This window comes from Saccopteryx bilineata, chromosome 1 (assembly GCF_036850765.1).
Source record: "Saccopteryx bilineata isolate mSacBil1 chromosome 1, mSacBil1_pri_phased_curated, whole genome shotgun sequence".
Lineage (NCBI taxonomy): Eukaryota > Metazoa > Chordata > Mammalia > Chiroptera > Emballonuridae > Saccopteryx > Saccopteryx bilineata.
Genome location: NC_089490.1, coordinates 326,538,668 through 326,559,306, shown reverse-complemented (window position 1 = coordinate 326,559,306; position 20,639 = coordinate 326,538,668). Strand labels below are relative to the sequence as shown.

Genomic DNA, 20,639 nt, shown 5'->3' with positions numbered 1-20,639 from the left:
TTTCAGAGTTTTAAAAGGTACAGGTTCATGTTCTCGCACTAGTCTCCCTGTATCATCCTGTCTTTCCACAATAGGAAAACAGGCAAAGCCATCTATTGTTTCCCCTATATTTCGAGCCTGGTCTATAGATTGTTGGAGAGGAGATTTCCCAGATTTTGAGCTATAGACTATGGAATCAGCCCGATAAGGGAAGGAGGAGCAGAGGGTTGAATGTAGGAAGGAGCTGAGGGCAGCGGAGGCCCCGCGGCTAAGGCAGCCATAGCCACGGATTTTTCATCCCCCCTGTCATCCTCAGACTTCAAGTTATCCTCATATTCACATCCCTCTGTTTCCGGCTTACCCTGATACTCTTCAGACAATGATTTGTCTTCATATGGAAACATTTTTACAAAAAGGTCCCTTATTTTTTACCCTATCTGTCCCATATTCTTTTACTCCCAACTACACTTTCCCCAAATACTTTCTTTACTCACTGTGCGCACTTCACTTTGGGGAGTTCTGTCACCTTCCTTCAGTTTTAGTTTCCTCGTACTCAAGTCGTCTGTTCGGGCGCCACTTGCCGCGGACCAGCGCAGCTTCCAAATAACGGTGCGGAATTAAGGAAACACACTTTGTCAGAACAAAACCGATGGGACCAGGAGGACTCTTCAAACTGCCTGTCAGCATCTGAGTGCCTCACAGCCCCAGTTCGCTTTATTATATGGACCCATGCAAATCAAGGACCCTGATACAAAGTTGCACATCAAAGGCTAAGACAGGAACTCTCCCAAGGCAAAAACAGGATACATTAGTGAAATTTACAAACATCTGAAACAAACAGAGTCAGAGGAAGGGTATGTATATTGCTTCCTGCAACCCAAGGAAGGAAGTGGAGTGGGTGCAAACACTCAGCATCAAAGCCAAATATGGAGATGGAGGGGGGAGAACTTAGCCTTTTGCTAAGCCTTGAATCTATAATGGCTTCCTGCCATTAACGGTCCACAACAGCAGTTCCTGCATCACAAGTTAATTATCAAAGGCTGGGCGTTTTGGATGTTCATAGGCCTCTCTTGCCTACAGAGGAAAAACTTATATCTGCTCAAGCACACATTCAGCAGATGACAGATGAGTACATAGATGAAGCCAATTTGATAACTGAAAAGACAGATTTACAGGGTAAAATTATTTTGAGTAAATACTTTTATGTAAACTATAACTTTTGACTTTTTATCCCTTCTAGTTTTAAGTAGTGAGTGTTTGAGCTCCCTGTTTTCATGGCCACCACAGCAGTTATGCCATGGAAAACACCGAGGTATTTAGTGAGAGAGGGAACTTGGAACCAATTGGACTCACAGAAGAACACATAGAAGGAGAGTTTGGCAGAGCTTCCTTCACGGCTGCAGTTAACTATAACAGCTTGAGTGCAGTACAACTGACAATATTGAGAACAAGAACTCAGAAATCAGACAGACCTGGATTTAACTCCTAGTTGGACCATTTATCTTAGCCGTGAAACCATGGGCAAGATACTCTTTCATCTTCTATAATGGCGATGTTGTGGGGATTAAATGAGATAATGTATACACAAAGTGAAATGTTTGGCCCAAAGTAACCCTCAGCTTTTCTTTTTTTAATCATTAATCTGAAATGAGCTACGTGAGGATAACAAAGCTTATAGCAAAGCAGTGATCATAATGGTCTCTTAATTAACCTCAAAATTTTAGATGTGGTACAAATGGAGACATATATGTCAAAGGTTTTGGTCACTGAGTGTCCCCATTTTTTTGTACATTGTAAGTAATGATAGGAGGATCTAATTTGAAAACATCTTCTGATAATGAAAAAAAGATTTTGTTGAATGGGATTTAACTAAAAATAAGCTTTTATGAATACCAGTAGTCCCTCACTATATAGCAGTTCACTTTTCACAGTCTCAATGTATCACGTTTTTAAATTGTATATATCTAATTTTGTATTGCGGATTTTTTGCTATATTGAAGGATTGTGCGGTATATAGATAGGTATTTTCATATATTTATTATTTTAATTATTTTTGTGGTAAAGCATTTTCTAGCCTAAAAAATTGAAAACAATATAAAAATATATTAAAAAATTAATTAAAACATTAGTATTCACTGGTGTGTACCCATATAGAATTTTATATGTTGTTAAAATTATGTAGGTTTGCCTGGCCTGTGGTGGCGCAGTGGATAAAGCGTCGACCTGGAACACTGAGGTCGCCAGTGCAAAACCCTGGGCTTGCCTGGTCAAGGCACATATGGGAGTTGATGCTTTCTGCTCCTCCCTCCCCCTTCTCTCTCTCTCTCTCTCTCTCTCTCTTTCTCTCTGTCACTCTTTCTCTCTCACTCTCCTCTCTAAAAAAAAAAAAAAATTAAAATTATGTAGCTTTAAGACTGTAGAAAGTGTTTAAGAGTATAGGAAGTGTTTATAAGAGTTTGGGAAAGGGCCCTGGCTGGTTGGCTCAGCGGTAGAGCGTCGGCCTGGCGTGCGGGGAACCCGGGTCCGATTCCCGGCCAGGGCACATAGGAGAAGCGCTCATTTGTTTCTCCACCCGCCCCCCTCCTTCTTCTCTGTCTCTCTCTTCCCCTCCCGCAGCCAAGGCTCCATTGGAGCAAAGATGGCCCGGGCGCTGGGGATGGCTCCTTGGCCTCTGTCCAGGCGCTAGAGTGGCTCTGGTCGTGGCAGAGCGACACCCCGGAGGGGCAGAGCATCACTCCCTGGTGGGCAGAGCATCGCCCCTGGTGGGCGTGCCGGGTGGATCCCGGTCGGGCGCATGCGGGAGTCTGACTGTCCGTTTCCAGCTTCAGAAAAATACAACAAAAAAAAAATGTGGGAAAGGTTTATAGGAGTGTGGGGAGGGTTTATAAAGCCTTAAAATATATGTAAATAATAAAATAAATATAAAGTCACTACTTCGCAGATTTTTCCCTATCGCGGGCATTCTAGAACCTAACTCCCGTGATAGACGAGGGACCACTGTATATTCTTAGTACTACTTTTCTAGGCTTTATTTTAAAAGTAAATTCACTTTTTTTTCTTAAAATTCCAACAGTTGACGTTGACTTTCCAGAATTTGAATTCATTTTTCCCAACTTGCATCATCAGCTGTTTAAACCCTTAGAACCACAGCCAGATTTTGATTTGTCGTCATTATCCTCCGGGATTTCTCAAGAGGACAGAGGCTTCTATCAGGTATCTTTTTTTTTTTTCATAAATAAATTTTTATTAATTTTAATGGGGTGACATCAATAAATCAGGGTACATACATTCAAAGAAAACATGTCCAGGTTATCTTGTCATTCAATTATGTTGCATACCCATCACCCAAAGTCAGATTGTCCTCCGTCACCTTCTATCTAGTTTTCTTTGTGCCCCTCCCCCTCTCCCTCTCCCCCCCCCCCAAACACCACACTCTTGTCCGTGTCTCTTAGTCTCGTTTTTATGGCCCACCAATGTATGGAATCATGCAGTTCTTGGTTTTTTCTGATTTACTTATTTCACCCCGTATAATGTTATCAAGGTTCCACCATTTTGTTGTAAATGATCCGACGTCACCATTTCTTATGGCTGAGTAGTATACCATAGTGTATATGTGCCACATCTTCTTTATCCAGTCTTCTATTTTTTTTTTTTTTACAGTGATTAAAGCCTTTAATCACTTTTGGCCAATACAGCAAGAATCCATAAAAGAGTAGTGTCCTTAACATGTTCACCAAGACCAAGTTGGCACCAACACCATGCTAAGTCCCTGCAAATGCAATCCAACCCCAGTTCAGTCCGTTAGGAGCTGTCACAAGGAGCAGGAGTCCGGGAAATGTCCACATCCAGGAAAAGTCCGCATGGCACTGGAATTGTTGTCACAATTCTATACTTTGCAGCTCATGTCCAAGTCCCAATGACCGCTGCTTCTAGCTGGTAATGATTCAGGTAGACTGGAAAAGCCATCTGCAGCATGTGTGGAGATGGAGCTTCTGTTCTCCTCTGCCTGGAGAAATGAGACCAGGTTGCTTTTCCCTGGAGCTCTGCGACTGTGGCTTGGTAAAGAGAACCTTGGGATACACTAAGCTGGGTGGCAAAGGTAGATTCATAACAGAAGTTGGCAAAAGGGGGAAAGAGAGCTCTAAATTAGGAGTAGGTCCCAGCCTGAAATATGAGTGGGACATTGAGGTAGGAGGAATAAAGGAAACACTATATATTAAACAAAGCAGCAGAAAATAGGACTATCAACACCCACAACAGAGATCTTCGAGGGAAGAATAAAAAACCTGACTATTCAGGCAAGACGTAGTTAAGTGGCCCTTGTGCCAATGAGATCAGTTTACCTGCTTCTTGAAAGAAATACCCTAGGCTCGTCCACAGTGTTGTAGATGGGGCCGATGGCCCTGGACACCTTCAGCCTTCCGTGGCAAACCCCAGCATTCTGGGCAAGGTTAGGTCGTAGGTGGCTGGAGCAGGGCTGGAAGAGACTGAACCCTCCCTTAGAGGAGCGAGGGGGAAGCCTACCTTCCAGTGTCCCCTTTTCCTCATAGCAAAGGCATGTAAGCCTGGCAGACTTTAGCTCAATGACCTTCCTATTTACTATTGAAGCAGGACCCAGATGGAATCCTATGAGACCCCTTTGGGGCATTGGAGCCTTTAAGGGCGTATCCTAAAAGCTGGTAGTTCACCTGATCTCTATTGGGCTTTTTCTGCCTCTTGGTACCTTAAAAGCCATGCTCAGAAGATCTCACTGCGGGGTTTAAGGGTCCCCATCCGCCTATATAAACCTTTTCCGTATATCTGAGCTATTTGGAAAAAGACAAAACAGTGTTATTAGCTGAATCAAATAAAAGAAGGTAGAAGTTTGCAGGAGAAAAAGATTTGGCGTCTCTTGTTCATCAGCATTCAAAAGAAATTTAAAATTTTTTAAGTAAAAAGCATGATATGGTAGACCCGTAGGAGTTCCAGGATATGATTCTCCCCTTTTAAATTTTCTAAATTGACCTTAAAATATTTGGTCTGACCTGTGGTGGCACAGTGGATAAAGCGTCGATCTGGAAATGCTGAGCTCGCCGGTTCGAAACCCAGGGCTTGCCTGGTCAAGGCACATATGGGAGTTGATGCTTCTAGCTCCTCTTCCCTGTCTCTCTTGCCTCTCTCTCTCTGTCTCTCTCCTCTCTAAAATGAATAAATAAAAAATATATATATTTGCTGGGTACACTTTAATAATACCTTGACTTTAAAGATAGTAAGAAATACACATAATTCGAAAGGTTTGACAAAACACAGTAAATGCTTTTGCTACATATGCAGGAGCATTGTCAGTTTTAACCAGTTTAGGAAATCCAATAATAGAAAAATGCATACAGACAATGAGCTATAACATGCTTAGCAGCCTCTCCTGTTCTGAACAGAGGTTACTATAAATCCAGAATAGGTATCCACTGTAACGTGAACATAGGACTGTTTGCCAAATGAAGGTATATGAGTAACTTCCATTTGCCAGAGTTGTCCTGGTAGGAGTCCTTGAGGTTTAACTCCAAATGAAGGGACAGATTGTAGCATAGGACACCTTGGAAAGGATTTACCAATCTGCTGTGCTGCTTCCCAAGAAAGTTAAAACTGTTTACACAGGGCTGCAGCTTTCTGGTGATGAATAGTATGAGACTGAATTGCTTGATCTGTCATGGTTGCTCCAAATAATTTTCTTTTGAGTAGCTTGATTAACAAGGGCATTCCCTTGTGCTAAAGTTCCAGGGAGCATGGAGTGAGCTCGAGTATGTCCTATAAAACATGGAGCTCTATGTTGACATACAAGTCTTTGAAGAAGGAGGAACTGCTGAAATAGTTCATCAGCATTTGTCCCTACAACAAGCAGTCTTTATAGTGAAAACACCATAAGTAAATATTTGCTGTCTGTATATAGACTAAAGGGGGAATATGGCAAATGCTGAAAAGCCATGATAATGGCATATAATTCTAGTCTTTGAGCTGATTTTAAGTTGACAGTTTCAGTATACAGTTGTCCATTGATTTGCAAAAGCAATTTGCCATTTAGTGTAAGTTTCCCAGAGCCATTGTTCATCCTTTGAAAAAAGGAACAACAATAATTTTGAGGCTCAAAACCTATAAGCTGTTAAGAGTCGCCTATGCCCCTTGATAATCCAGGATGCGACAAAATCAAAATATGAAAGTGTATTCCATGGGCCATTATTAGATGGCTCAATGTGCCCAAGCTGTAGCTGCTCTTGTACCAATTGAGCAGCTGCCCTAAGATTCTCCTGAGGAAGGGGCCATTGGTCTACCCATACAGGATTATTTTATTTCCAAGTAATTGGGTCTGCACAATGCATTATTAAGGTAGCAGGAGCTACCAAGGCCCCTATGCTAAGTTTTGATATCCTAATCCACACCTTCTGGTAATGGGTGCCACTTCTGTGGGGGTGAGAATTCCTCGCTGTTCTTTCCCTAGTCCCTTAATGGGCAGAAATCCCCGATCAAGCATCTGAGTACTGACTAAACCATTAGGACTGACAAGCAACGCTCCCATATTTTTCAAAACATCTCTACCCCACAAGTTAACTGGCCATCCAGGGAACACATAAGGCTTAAAAAATCCAGAATGACCTTCTTAATCTTCCCAATGTAAAAAACTAGAACTTTTTTGAGGGGATTTACTCTGCCCTATACCTTGTAATTCTGTGGCTGCTGCATGAGTGGGCCAGGAAGGAGGCCAATGTAACTTGGCAATAAGAGATACATCAGCTCTAGTATCTAAAACTCCTTTAAATTTATGCTCATGGCCCTGGCCAGTTGGCTCAGCGGTACAGCGTCGGCCTGGTGTGCGGGGGACCCGGGTTTGATTTCCGGCCAGGGCACACAGGAGAAGCACCCATTTGCTTCTCCACCCCCCTCCTTTCTCTCTGTCTCTCTCTTCCCCTCCCGCAGCCAAGGCTCCATTGGAGCAAAGATGGCCCGGGCGCTGGGGATGGCTCCTTGGCCTCTGCCCCAGGCGCTAGAGTGGCTCTGGTCGCAACAGAGCGACGCCCCGAAGGGGCAGAGCATCGCTCCCTGGTGGGCAGAGCGTCGCCCCTGGTGGGCATGCCGGGTGGATCCCGGTCGGGCACATGCGGGAGTCTGTCTGACTGTCTCTCCCCGTTTCCAGCTTCAGAAAAAAAAATAAATAAATAAAATAAAAATAAATTTATGCTCATGTATTAGTTCCATTTCAGGGTGTTCCTGACCTATTTTTTTAAATCCAATTGGCAAAATCAGACGAGCCAAATCACCAATTTGCTTGGGGCCCCTTTTGCAGGATGTGGCCTGAGAAGCAGAATTAGCATCCTTATACTATTCTTCTGTCTGAATTAACTGTGAGACTAATTTTGTTTTTGATTAATTTTAATGGGGTGACATTGATAAATCAGGGTACATCTGTTCAGAGAAAACATCTCTAGGTTATTTTGACATTTGATTATGCTGCATTCCCATCACCCAAAGTCCAGTTGTCTTCCGTCACCTTCTAACTGGTTTTCTCTGTGCCCCTCCCCTCCCCCAACCCCCTCCCTCTCCCATCCCCCCCACCCTGTGTCCCCCACACTGTTGTCCATGTCTCTGAGTCTCATTTTTATGTCCCACCTATATATGGAATCATATAGTTCTTAGTTTTTTCTGATTTACTTATTTCGCTCAGTATGTTATCTAGGTCCATCCAAGTTGTTGTAAAAGATCCGATGTCATCATTTCTTATGGCTGAGTAGTATTCCATAGTATATATGAACCAAAGCTTTTTAATCCACTCGTCCTCTGACAGACACTTGGGCTGTTTCAAGATCTTCGCTGTTGTGAACAATGCTGCCATTAACATGGGGGTGCATTTCTTCTTTTCAAACAGTGCTATGGTGTTCTTGGGGTATATTCCTAACGGGTATAGCTGGGTCAGAAAGCAGTTCAATTTTTAATTTCTTGAGGAATCTCCATACTGTTTTCCACAGTGGCTGCACCAGTCTGCATTCCCACCAGCAGTGCAGGAGGGTTCCCTTTTCTCCACATCCTTGCCAACACTTACTTATTCTGTGTTGTTTTGTTGATGAGCGCCATTCTGACTGGTGTGAGGTGATATCTCATTGTGGTTTTAATTTGCATTTCTCTAATGATTAGTGATGTTGAGCATTGTTTCATCTGCCTATTGGCCATCTGTAGGTCCTCTTTGGAGAAGTGTCTATTCCTTTCTTTTGCCCATTTGTGGATTGGATTGTTTGTCTTCCTGGTATTAAGTTTTACAAGTTCTTTATAAATTTTGGTTATTAACCCCTTATCAGATGCATTATCAAATATATTCTCCCATTGTGTAGTTTGTCTTTAGCTGTGCAGAAGCTTTTTAGTTTGATAAAGTCTCATTTGTTTATCCTTTTATTTCACTTGCCTATGGAGACAAATCAGCAAATATATTGTTGCGAGAGATGTCGGAGAGCTTACTGCCTTTGTTTTCTTCTAAGATGCTTATTACATTTCACGCCTTACATTTAAGTCTTTTATCCATTTTGAGTTTATTTTTGTGAATGGTGTAAGTTGGTGGTCTAGTTTTATTTTTTTGCAGGTAGCTGTCCAATTTTCCCAACACCATTTGTTGAAGAGGCTGTCTTTACTCCAATGTATGTTCTTATCTCTCCTTTGTCAAATATCAATTGTCTATAAAAGAGTGGGTTTATTTCTGGGGTCTCAGTTTTGTTCCATTGATCTATATGCCTGTTTTTAAACCAGTACCAGGCTGTTTTGAGTACAGTGGCCTTATAATATAACTAGATATCCGGAAGTGTGATACCTCCCACTTTTTTCTTCCTTTTCAAGATTGCTGAGGCTATTCATGTTCTCTTTTGGTTCCATATAAATTTTTGGAATATGTGTTCTATATCTTTGAAGTAAGTCACTGGTATTTTAATCCGTATTGCATTGAATTTATAAATTGCTTTGGTAATATAGACATTTTAATGATGTTTATTCTTCCTAACCATGAGCATGGTATATGTTTCCACTTGTTTGTATCTTCCCTGATTTCTTTTATCAATGTGTTATAATTTTCTGAGTACAAGTCTTTAATCTCCCTGGTTAAATTTATTCCTAGGTACTTTATTTTTTGGTTGCAATGATAAAGGAAATTGTTTCCTTAATTTCTCTTTCTGACAGTTCATTGTTAGCATATAAAAATGCCTCTGATTTCTGAGTATTAATTTTATATCCTGCCACTTTGCTGAATTCACTTATCAGGTCTAGTTGTTTTGTTTTTTTATAAATAAATTTTTATTAATTTTAATGGGGTGACATCAATAAATCAGGGTATGTATATTCAAAAAAAACATGTCCAGGTTATCTCATCATTCAGTTATGTTTCATACCCATCACCCAAAGTTAGATTGTCCTCCATCACCTTCTATCTAGTTTTCTTTGTGCCCCTCCCCCCCTTCCCCTCGCCCTCCTTCCCTCTCCCCCATAACCACCACACTCTTGTCCATGTCTCTTAGTCTCGTTTTTATGGCCCACCAATGTATGGAATCATGCAGTTCTTGGTATTTTCTGATTTACTTATTTCACTCCGTATAATGTTATCAAGATCCCACCATTTTGCTGTAAATGATCCGATGTCATCATTTCTTATGGCTGAGTAGTATACCATAGTGTATATGTTCCACATCTTCTTTATCCAGTCATATATATATATATTTTTTTTTCCACAATGATTAAAGCCTTTAAGCAAACTCTTGGCCAATACAACAAGAATCCATAAAAGAGTAGTGTCCTTAACATGTTCACCAAGTCCAAGTTGGCACCAACACCATTCCAAATCCCTGCAAATGCAATCCAACCCCAGTTCAGTCCGTTAGGAGCTATCACCAGGAGCAGGAGTCCAGAAAAAGTCCACATCCAGGAAAAGTCCGCATGGCACTGGAATCGTTGTCACAATTCTATACTTTGCAGCTCATGTCCAAGTCCCAATGACCGCTGCTCTAGCTGGTAATGGTCTAGTAGTTTTTTGACCGACTTTAGAGTTTTCTATATACAATATCATATCATCTGTAAATAATGATAGTTTTACTTCTTCTTTTCCAATTTGGATGCCTTTTATTTGTTTTTCTTGTCTGATTGCTGTGGCTAGGACTTCCAGAACTATCTTGAATAAGAGTGGTGAAAGAGGGCACCCCTTCCTTGTTCCTGATCTTAAGGGGATTGCTTTTAATTTTTGCCCATTGAGTATGATGTTGGCTGTGGGTTTGTCATAAATGGCCTTTATCATGTTGAGGTATGTTCCTTGTATTCCCACTTTGCTGAGAGTTTTGATCATGAATGGGTGCTGGATTTTATCAAATGCTTTCCTGCATCTATTGAAATTATCATGTGGTTTTTCTCCTTCCTTTTGTTCATGTGATGAATCACATTGATTGATTTGAGAGTACTGTACCAGCCTTGCCTCCTCAGAATAAATCCAACTTGATCATGGTGTATGATTTTTTTCATATATTGCTGGATCCTGTTTGCTAATATTTTGTTGAGGATTTTAGCATGTAAGTTCATCAGGGATATTGGCCTATAATTTTCTTTCTGTGTGTTGTCTTTGCATGGTTTTGGAAGAAGAATTGTGCTTGCCTCATGAAAGAAGCTTGGAAGTCTTCCTTCCTCTTGAATTTTTTTTTTTCTTGTTTGTTTGTTTTTTGTTTTTTTCTGAAGCTGGAAACGGGGAGAGACAGTCAGACAGACTCCTGCATGCGCCCGACCGGGATCCACCCGGCACGCCCACCAGGGACGAAGCTCTGCCCACCAGGGGGCAGTGCTCTGCCCCTCCGGGGCTTCGCTCTGTCGCGACCAGAGCCACTCTAGCGCCTGGGGCAGAGGCCAAGGAGCCATCCCCAGCGCCCGGGCCATCTTTGCTCCAATGGAGCCTCGCTGCGGGAGGGGAAGAGAGAGACAGAGAGGAAGGAGGGGGGGTGGGTGTGGGGAAGCAAATGGGTGCTTCTCCTGTGTGCCCTGGCCGGGAATCGAACCCGGGTCCCCCGCTCATCAGGCTGACGCTCTACCACTGAGCCAACTGGCCAGGGCCCCTCTTGAATTTTTTGAGATAGCTTGAGAAGGATAGGAGTTAGTTCTTCTTTGAATATTTGGCAGAATTCACTTGTGAAGCCATCAGGCCCAGGACTTTTCTTTTTTGGGAGTTTTTTGATAACTGTTTCAATCTCATTTGTTGTAACTGGTCTGTTTAGGTTTTCTGATTCTTCCAGATTAATTTTTGGAAGATTATATGTTTCAAGAAATTTGTCCATTTCATCTAGGTTGTCTAGTTTTTTGGCATACAGTTCTTCATAGTATTTTCTTACAATGTTTTGTATTTCTGTTGTGTCAGTTCTTATTTCTCTACTCTCGTTTCTAATTTTATTTATTTGAGTCCTCTCTCTTTTTTTCATGGTGAGTCTCATTAAAGGTTCATCGATCTTGTTTACCTTTTCAAAGAACCAGCTCCTGGTTTCATTGATCCTCTGTATTTTTTCTTTAGCCTCTATGTCATTTATTTCTGCTCTGATCTTTATTATTTCATTCCTTCTACTAGCTCTGGGCTTTACTTGCTATTCTTTTTCTAGTTCTTTTAGATGTAAGGTCAAGTTTATTTGAGCTTTTTCTAGCTTCTTGAGGTATGCTCATAATGCTATGAACTTCTCTCTCAGGACTGCTTTTGCTGTGTCCCATATATTTTGAGTTGATATATGTTCATTATCGTTCGTTTCTAGGAATTTTTTAATTTCTTCTTTGATCTCATTTATTCATTCGTTATTTCATGAATATTTCAGTTTCCAAATGTTTGAGTATTTTTTAGTTTTTCTGTTGTGGTTGATTTCTAGTTTAATGCCATTGTGATCAGAGAAAGTGCTCGATATGATTTCAATCTTCTTAATTTTGTTGAGACTACTTTTGTGTCCTAACATGTGCTCTATTCTAGAGAATGTACCATGAGCACTTGAAAAGAATGTATATTCTGCTGTTTTAGGGTGAAAGGTTCTGAAGATATCTATTAAATCAAATTGATCTAGTATGCTTTTTAAGTCTGCTGTTTCTTTGTTAATTTTCTTTCTTGAGGATCTATCTAGTGATGTTAGTGGGGTATTGAAATCCCTCACTATTATGGTATTGCTGTTAATCTCGCCCTTTAAATCCATCAAAGTCTGCTTTATATATTTAGGTCCTCCTATATTAGATGCATAGATATTTATAATGGTTATATTTTCCTGTTGGATTGCTCCTTTTATCATTATGTAGTGCCCTTCTTTATCTCTAACTATAGTCTTTGTTTTAAAGTCTATTTTGTCTGATGTAAGTATTGCTACCCCAGCTATTTTTTATTTCCATTTGCGTGAAATTTTTTCCATCCTCTTATCTTCAGTCTATGTGCATTTTTTGGTTTTTTTTGTTTTTGTTTGGGGTTTTTTTTTTGTATTTTTCTGAAGCTGGAAATGGGGAGAGACAGTCAGACAGACTCCTGCATGCACCCTACCTGGATCCACCCGGCACGCCCACCAGGGGCGATGCTCTCCCCACCAGGGGGCAATGCTCTGCCCATCCTGGGTCTCGCTATGCTGCGACCAGAGCCACTCTAGCACCTGAGGCAGAGGCCACAGAGCCATCCCCAGCGCCCGGGCCATCTTTGCTCCAATGGAGCCTTGGCTGCGGGAGGGGAAGAGAGAGACAGAGAGGAAGGAGAGGGGGAGGGGTAGAGAAGCAGATGGGTGCTTCTTCTGTGTGCCCTGGCCGGGAATCAAACCTGGGTCCTCCGCACGCTAGGCCTACGCTCTACCACTGAGCCAACCGGCCAGGGCCTGTGCATCTTTTGTTTTAAGGTGTGTCTCTTGTAGACAGCATATGTATGGGTCCTGTTTTCTTATCCATGCAGCTATCCTATGTCTTTTGATTGGATTATTTAATCCATTTACATTTAAGGTTATTATTGATATGTAATTGTTTATTGCCATTTTATTCTTTAAAACTGTATTCCTCTTTTGCTATATTCTTTTTCTCCTTTGATCTGTTTACAACAGGCCCCTTAGCATTTCTTGCAGCCTTGGTTTGGTTGTAGTGAATTCTTGAGTTGTTTTTTTTTTTTTTTTGTCTGGAAAGCTTTTTATTTCTCCTTCAATTTTAAATGATAGCCTTCTAGATAAAGTAGTGTTGGTTGTAGGCTGTTGTTCTGCTTTACTTTGAATATTTCTTGCCATTCTCTTCTGGCCTCAACTGTTTCTGTTGAGAAATCAGAAGTCATCCTTATGGGGGCTCCTTTGTAGGTGATAGTCTTTTTTTCTCTAGCAGCTTTTAATATTTTCTCTTTATCACTTAGCTTTGATATTTTAATTATGATGTGTCTCGGTGTTGATTTCTTTGAGTTTCTCTTTAATGGAGCTCTCTGTCCTTCTTGAACATGTGAGATGTTTTCTTGCCTTAATTGAGGGAAGTTTTCAGCTATGATATGCTTGAACAAAGTCTCTATTTCTTTTTCTTTCTCTTCTTCTTCAGGATCCCCTATGATGTGGATGTTATTTCTCTTCATGTTGTCACAGAGCTCTCTTAGAGTTTCCTAACTTTTTGAGTCTCTTTTCTTTTTTCTGCTCTGCTTCCATGTCTTTTTTTATCTTGTCCTCTAACTCGCTGATTCCATTCTCAGCTTCATTCATCCTGCTTTTAATTCCTTCCATTGTGTTCTTCATTTCTGATATTGTATTGTATTTGTCATTTCTGACTGATTCTTTTTTATTATTTCAAATGTCCTTTTTTATATTTGCTATCTCTTTATTAGGTGTTCGTAATGACCATCTATTGTTGTTCTCGTATCTTTGAGCATCCTAACAATCATTTTTTAAACTCTGCATCTGGTAATTTGGTTATATCTGCTTTATTCAGGTCCTTTTCTGGGGATTTCTCGTGATTCATTTGTGTTGCATTTCTCTGCCTTCTCATTTTCTCTGTTTAAAGGAAGGTTTTGGCCACTGGAGTCCACTGGGTGTGGCCTCTGTTCCCTAGGTATGGTCTGTTTGCTGGCCCGCCACCCCCTCTGCTGTTGCTACCTAGGGCATTTGGGTATGTGCATTGCCTGCCCATTGGGGCTGTTGCTGTGGTTTCCGCCTCCTTTACAGGAGTGGCTGTGATCACGTGCTTGAGTGTACAAGCCTTGGTGGCCTTGGCCTTTGCCCCGCCTCCGTGGGTGGTGTTATGCTCGGCCCTGAGGGCAATGTCGAGCACCTTTGCTCAGCTGAGGATCTCCGCCTGTTTCCGGGCCTTCGCCCCACCCTTGCAGGAGGAGCCCACTCGTGGGACAGCTGCAATCCTTGGCTCCACAGACCAGGCGGGACTCTGCCTGTTCTGGGTTTTTGGCTCCACCCCCATGGGAGGAGCCGGCTCCCAAGTCAGGCCACAAGCCTCGGTTCCACAGGTGGGGCAAGGCTGTGCTCCTGCGCCCTTGCTCAAGGGCTGGTCTCCACCCCTTCCAGGGTTCCCACCCTTCTTCCACAGGCTGGATTGCAGGCTGCCCGCAGCTGGGCTTGACCGCTTTTGCACTCCCCCTCCTCCCCAGCCGAGCAAGACTGAGCTCACACCTGGGCCTCAGTGGTGGCCAGCCGGCTTCTGCCCTTGCCGACAGAACCACGCTTCCGCTTTCCACCGCCACCCATTCTCCAGCGAGCCCTCAGCCGTGTGGGTGGGGGCGCTGCAGCTCAGACCCTAACACTCATTACTGTAGTCCCAAGAGCTCCCTCCTTCTAAGCGACTCTGCTCTGAGTGCCGTGGGAGAGCTTGTTTGGCTGATGTCCTGCTTCCCTTTGCTGGTATTGCTGTTTCCAGGGGAAATATTCACTTCAGATTTAGGGAGTGACTCGTCCCAGGGATTAGGATGGCTGTCTCCCATAATGTTTCTCCCTGTGCCTCCTAGATTACACTCTCTTCCTGCTACTCTGGTCCTCTCCTATCTCCCCGTCCCCCGGAGCCCTGGGTGAGTGGTTGTGAGATAGGTTTTCTGTGCAGTCCCTTTAAGAAGAATCCAGGGTCTAAGAAGTCAGTCTCTTTCTCACAAACAGTGTCCTGACTTGTTTCCAGCTAAATACTGTCCATATGCCTCTTCTAGGCTGTGGGGCTGCAGGCTGGGGCTTTGTTCCTGGGACTCAGGATCCTCCTCTTTTTGCTAAACTCACTTCCCGCCACGTGAGCCTCTCCTGGCTGCCGTTCACTCCAGGGAGCTGGGCAGCCCTCTCCGCGTTTCTGCTTTTTCTACCAGTCTTAGTGTGGCTTCTTCAGTGTTCCTTGGTTGAAGAGTCCTCTTAGTTTAGGCTAAAGTTGGTTTTTCCAGATGATATTTCTTAAAATTAGTTTGTAATCCACTTTGGTTCTGGGAGGTGGATGTTGGTACGTCCGCCTACTCCAGTGCCATCTTGTCTTCCAGGTATTTTAATCTATCAGGTATTTTAAAGTACATGCTTCATTTCCCTGGATTTTCCAGAATAGTCTGACACTTTTTTTCTGTTAGAACAGAACAATGGTTGTTAATCTTGGTTACCAATTAGAATCATATGGAAAGCTTTTAAAAATCCCGATGCCCAGACTGCACCCCAGAGCAATGAAATCAGAATCCCTCAGAGAGCTCCAATGTGAGGACTTTGTGAAAGTCCCCAGGTGTGTCTAAAGTGGAACCAAGACGGAACGTAGCTGCTTTAGAATTTTATTTGGTCAGCCTTGCTCCAGATAGTATGACTCATAAGTGACCTTACAGTATTTTTGTTTATTTACTATAATGGACTTTAATGGAATTCATCCTTAAACATTTAAGGTAAATATAATTTTGCAAATTTTCAAAAGTCTTTTTCCATCCAGTAAAGAAGCTAAGATCCAAGCCTGGGTCTTTCTACCTCCACACACTGACATCTGGGCTGGACACCATTTGTGCTAATCAGAAATGAGCTCATCAGGCTCTAAACTCAAATGGTTAATTCACAATTTTTCTTTATTATTTTCTAAAATTATTTTAATATTTTTTTTAAATGCCCTTTCATATGAACTGAAATGGAAGAATTAGGCTTGACTAAGTAAATTATTAGTGTGATGTTAAAGTGACAATTAAGGAAGAGTAATGTCAAAGGAACATGATTATTGACTCAACTTGTAATACATAATCAGTATTTCAGCATTTTCCTGTCATTCTGCATCAGAGCCCAGACACTTCAGGTGGAAGCCACCACGCCACTGTGCCATCCAGAGGGACAGTTTCCTTTACTGCACTGAGGAGGACCAGCCTGCAGTCTTCCCTTATTACAAACCTCAGTCAGCAGCCTGCCTCCGACTTCACTCACTCTGCAGCTCACAGTTTTGACACAGAAAATATTATTGAAGGTATGTATGATTAAGTTAGAAAAAGTTAAAACCCAGTACTTTTCTTCTTGATTGTTTACATGCATTTTTCTTGGAAATTGTGCCTAGCAGTTCCTGGTTTGTCTCCAGTCCTGTTCTCACCTCTGCCCCCAGTGTTACAAATTCTGTTTCTTGTATTCATTTAAATAACAGCGGTAATGTATGCTCACTTAGCAGTTTCACAGTAGTGAACTGGATAAAGTGCTGCCTCTTCAACTCTTACAGTTTATCCTTCTAAAACGTTTTGTACAAATATAATTATATATACATAAACACACACACACATACACATACACATACATGAAATACACACACGTTTTAACCTAAGTCCTTCTGTTACAACAGAATCAATATTTGGTTCTCATAATGAGGGAGAATGTACTCATTATGTCAGATAGCCATGTTTTTTAATTAATAATAGGGAAAATACATGGTGTGAGCAGCAGTTATTAGAAAGTCAGACCATCCTTTAGCTTTCTGTTCATGGTTACACACATCAACTTTCTCTCCTAAAATTGTAGGAACTAAGCTATGGAATTTTCTCAAAGTATTAGGGGCTGTATCAGTATCCAAGTTTTATCACATATGACGACTGACTGATTTCTTCAACTTATTGCAGGATCTGAACAGTTTTTTCAACAGCCTCTACCAGAATTTTCTTCACTGGAGGGGAACCAACATACTGATCTACCAAGTATTTTAAGTATTGAAGCAAGAGATTCTTCCCAAGGCTTGGAAAAGCAGTATTCCTGTGAACCAACTGAAACATTACAGAACAAGGGGGAAAATGTCCGTTCCCAGCCTTCTGTTGGAAATTTGCAGAGTTCAATCTTCACTTCATCCACTGAAGCTAATGTATTTCATCAGTTAAATTCACAGCATAGCACTCCATGTGGTTCTACCTCTAGTGAGTGCTCAGTGAAAGACCAATTAGAAGGCAGAAAAGGACAGGGCTTAGAAGAACTATCAGAAAGAGGAAATGATGAACTGTTACAAAGTGAAGGACTCACTGAAAGGAATAAAACTGAAAGCTGTGCAGTTTTAAATGTGAATCCACATGTACAGGAAATTGACTCACAATTGTGTGTAAGAACAGTGGAGAGGGGAACTTTAGTTCAGATACCATACTCATTAACCATTCAGAATGAAAAATGTTTTGAGAAGTCAGTTACAGCACAAACTCCAAAAATCATACCAAATCTCTCTCTGCTGTCACAGTCAGAGCCCTTTCTCAGTTCCGGATCATGTTCACCACGGAGATCTGTTCCAGTCTGGGTGAGTGAAATCCGTCTTGTATAGTTAGCATTTAGATTGGTTTTCCAGGAAGACTTTTTTACTGACATTTGAATTCTTTAGTTAAGATACTGGTCAAAAACGCATATAGACCTGTGGTGGCGCAGTGGATAAAGCGTCGACCTGGAAATGCTGAGGTCGCCGGTTCAAAACCCTGGGCTTGCCTGGTCAAGGCACATATGGGAGTTGATGCTTCCAGCTCCTCCCCCCTGTCTCTCTCTATCCTCTCTCTCTTCTCTCTAAAAATGAATAAACTAAAAAAAAATTAAATTAAAAAAAATGAAATAAAATTTAAAAAAAAAATGCATATAAATACATAAATCTAGTTAAGTATGCATGTTATAAATGTGAGGATAATTACTAATAGAGTAGAAATAAGTTTCCAAACCAGCAGAGAATAAAACAAAAATACAGCAATATTTTGAATTCAAAGGCAGAAAAAGAGGGCAATATAGTTTCAAAAAAAAAAGAAAAAAGTAAAAAATGTCCAAATCCAGGAGGATTTTTCAAAACAAAATCAAGAGAAACAACAAAGGTACTTGTTAATATGCTTGAGATAATCATTCTTGTAATCATCAGAAATCTTCAAATTTGGACATATCTGAATTTTGGAAAAGGTTTTCCTCCCAAGTCACATTATTTGTTCAGCTTCTCTGAGGAGTGGTGGCCGGCCTATGCTTCAGCACCTTTGGTGTTCAACCTTATTGTATTACATTGAATTAATAACTCATCACTTGAATATAGTATTGTTTGTCCTAAGCATAAGCATATGAGAATAGAGATCGAATATATGGTTGACATCTAGACCACAGATGATTTGGTTTTGGATTGCTTTTGCAAACTCTTGCTCAATGTTTAAAAGATGACGTTTCCCATAAAAAATTAATCTGTCAACATTGGCAATATTTGGCTGCAACCCATTAGCACCACTCCGCTTGGGCTATATCCTCTGCTTCTCCACAGCACGGGTAACATGCACCTAATTGCCTAGCCCTGTGAGCTTTGGGGTTTGTAGTCCTTGTAGGCCTTTTCAGTTAATCACATTATTTCACCTACTCCCAAGTCCTCGCCAGATATCTGAAAGGCGTGGGGGTGGAGGGATGCACTGGGGTGTTCTGTACATTTTCACATTTTGAATGTTTAAGGCTATTATTTTTGGACACTTTCCTCTTTAATTTTATTGCACAGGAGACAGAGTCTGGCCATGGTATAATGGAGGAACCAGAACTTACGTTAGTAAGCACCAGTGATATCAGTATTGCTGAAATGGATTTTGCAAACCTAACCCTAGAAGAAAAGAAAGTGGATGAGGAGAAAAGTTCTCAGGTAATAATAGCAGTCATAGCATTCCATAGCTGAGAATTGGGGAACTACTTTTTTCACATTTTGTCACTTTTTTCTTTCCATTAGAATTATTTGCAAACTTACCTCCTCATATTGTGGTTTATGCAAGTGCAGCAAACTACAAAGTGTACAGGAGAAACTGACAGATGACAGGCAATGGAAAAGCCTCTCAACCGAACAACATTGTTTTGTAGCATGTAGTAGTCTTAAATACACTGGTGGCACATGCCAGGGAGTAAGATCTCAAATGCTCCTCTTAAAATATGTATTTCTGATGCTAGTTCATTGACTTAGGCTAAATCTCCTGCCTGCCTTTCCAAATGAGATACTTTATTCCAAAGGTATGAGACAACAGGTTTTAAGGAGGGCAAAACCACAGTGGATATGCTTTGTAAGTTTATTTTGAAAATATTTCAAATTCTATCAACTACATTCCTTTTTCCACAAGCAAACCATTGGATTCTTGCTTGGCACATAACTTCACTAATTCCATTTTAGTAAGGGCTCCAGGTTTATATCGATGGTATCAAGTCTTGTGACCTGATGCTAGTTTAGAGTATTCCAGGATAGTGTGAGTTAAAACTAAAAGCTTTTGGCTAAGGTAGAATGGGAAAGTAAGTGTGGGAGCTACTAATTTTTCTCTAGTACTGCTGGTCAAATGAAGTGTTTTGATGGGAGTAAAACTATTAAAGAATTTCCCTTGCTATAAAATTGTTCTAAAGCTGAACCAGGGTGTAGCTGCAACCTGGTGAGATGTAGAAACCATGCCTGAACTTTGAAGCGAAAGCAACTTCATTTATGAATTTCTTAAAATTAGGTGACTGAATTTCTGCCTCATGTACCAGAAACAGAAAACCCAGATTGTCCAGCTGGGTCAGAGCTCCCCTTGGAGAGGTCGCCTACAGTTCCTGCAGGTATGCTGTGTCTGAAAGGGTTTGTGAACCCAGGGGCTAGTAGGAGCTCCACACTCAGGTCCCAGCCTTTTTTTCTTTTTTCTCTTAACAGAAACCCTTCCAAAATTTACACCTGTACCAGGGAGCTTACAAGAAGCATTTGTAAAGAGAAAAAAATCATTTATAGAGAGATGCTGTCAGAGACAGACAGAAATAAGGAATAAAAATCGTGTCTCTGAAAGCCAAGTAATCAAGGGTAAAACTTCTACAGGTATGTTGCCAGAAACATTTGTATCACTTTTCAAAAAGGGAATCTATATTACCATTCAAATTACCTGTTCTCTGCTCAGGTTCACCTGTGAGTCACCTGAAGTGCCTGAGTAAAGTCAGGGTGTCACTTCCTGAAGACAGAAAGACAACAAAAGTCCTCATGCATCAGAGGGCTCTAAGGTACATGTATGTGTATATTTCTGAATAATTCACGTTTCTGAACTATTTGTCTGATTCCATATAAATGTCTTACAGATTATACAATCAGTTAGCTGAAGTAAAACAGCAAAAGGAAGAGAAAGCAAAGCAAGATGCTTATGCCCAAAACAGAGCAAGGGCAAAGGAATTCCACAAGGTGAGCAGGGCACAAAGGGAATGTACATGGCAGGATACACCACCATTGAAACTGCTAAATTTTACTTTATTCCCTCCACA

General features: G+C 41.3%; 1 protein-coding gene and 1 non-coding gene across 5 annotated transcripts in view; one reads left to right on the top strand and one right to left on the bottom strand.

Moving 5' to 3' along the window:
• The window catches only part of CEP295 (centrosomal protein 295), a 69,234-nt gene that overhangs the window by 48,470 nt on the left and 125 nt on the right, over nucleotides 1–20,639 (top strand). For 2 of the 4 annotated variants that reach the window (XM_066248410.1, XM_066248399.1), the window contains 8 exons: nucleotides 3,053–3,192; nucleotides 16,206–16,386; nucleotides 17,024–17,679; nucleotides 18,886–19,023; nucleotides 19,859–19,955; nucleotides 20,047–20,205; nucleotides 20,285–20,384; nucleotides 20,460–20,559. In XM_066248410.1, the coding sequence (XP_066104507.1) occupies nucleotides 3,053–3,192; nucleotides 16,206–16,386; nucleotides 17,024–17,679; nucleotides 18,886–19,023; nucleotides 19,859–19,955; nucleotides 20,047–20,205; nucleotides 20,285–20,384; nucleotides 20,460–20,559 (1,571 nt within the window). Of the gene's footprint in view, nucleotides 1–990; nucleotides 1,156–3,052; nucleotides 3,193–16,205; nucleotides 16,387–17,023; nucleotides 17,680–18,885; nucleotides 19,024–19,858; nucleotides 19,956–20,046; nucleotides 20,206–20,284; nucleotides 20,385–20,459; nucleotides 20,560–20,639 lie in introns of all 4 variants that reach the window. The other 2 variants (XM_066248420.1, XR_010727691.1) reach the window with 2 other exon arrangements.
• TRNAI-GAU (transfer RNA isoleucine (anticodon GAU)) lies at nucleotides 10,995–11,070 on the bottom strand. Its single transcript has one exon. It is a non-coding gene; the product is annotated as a tRNA-Ile (tRNA).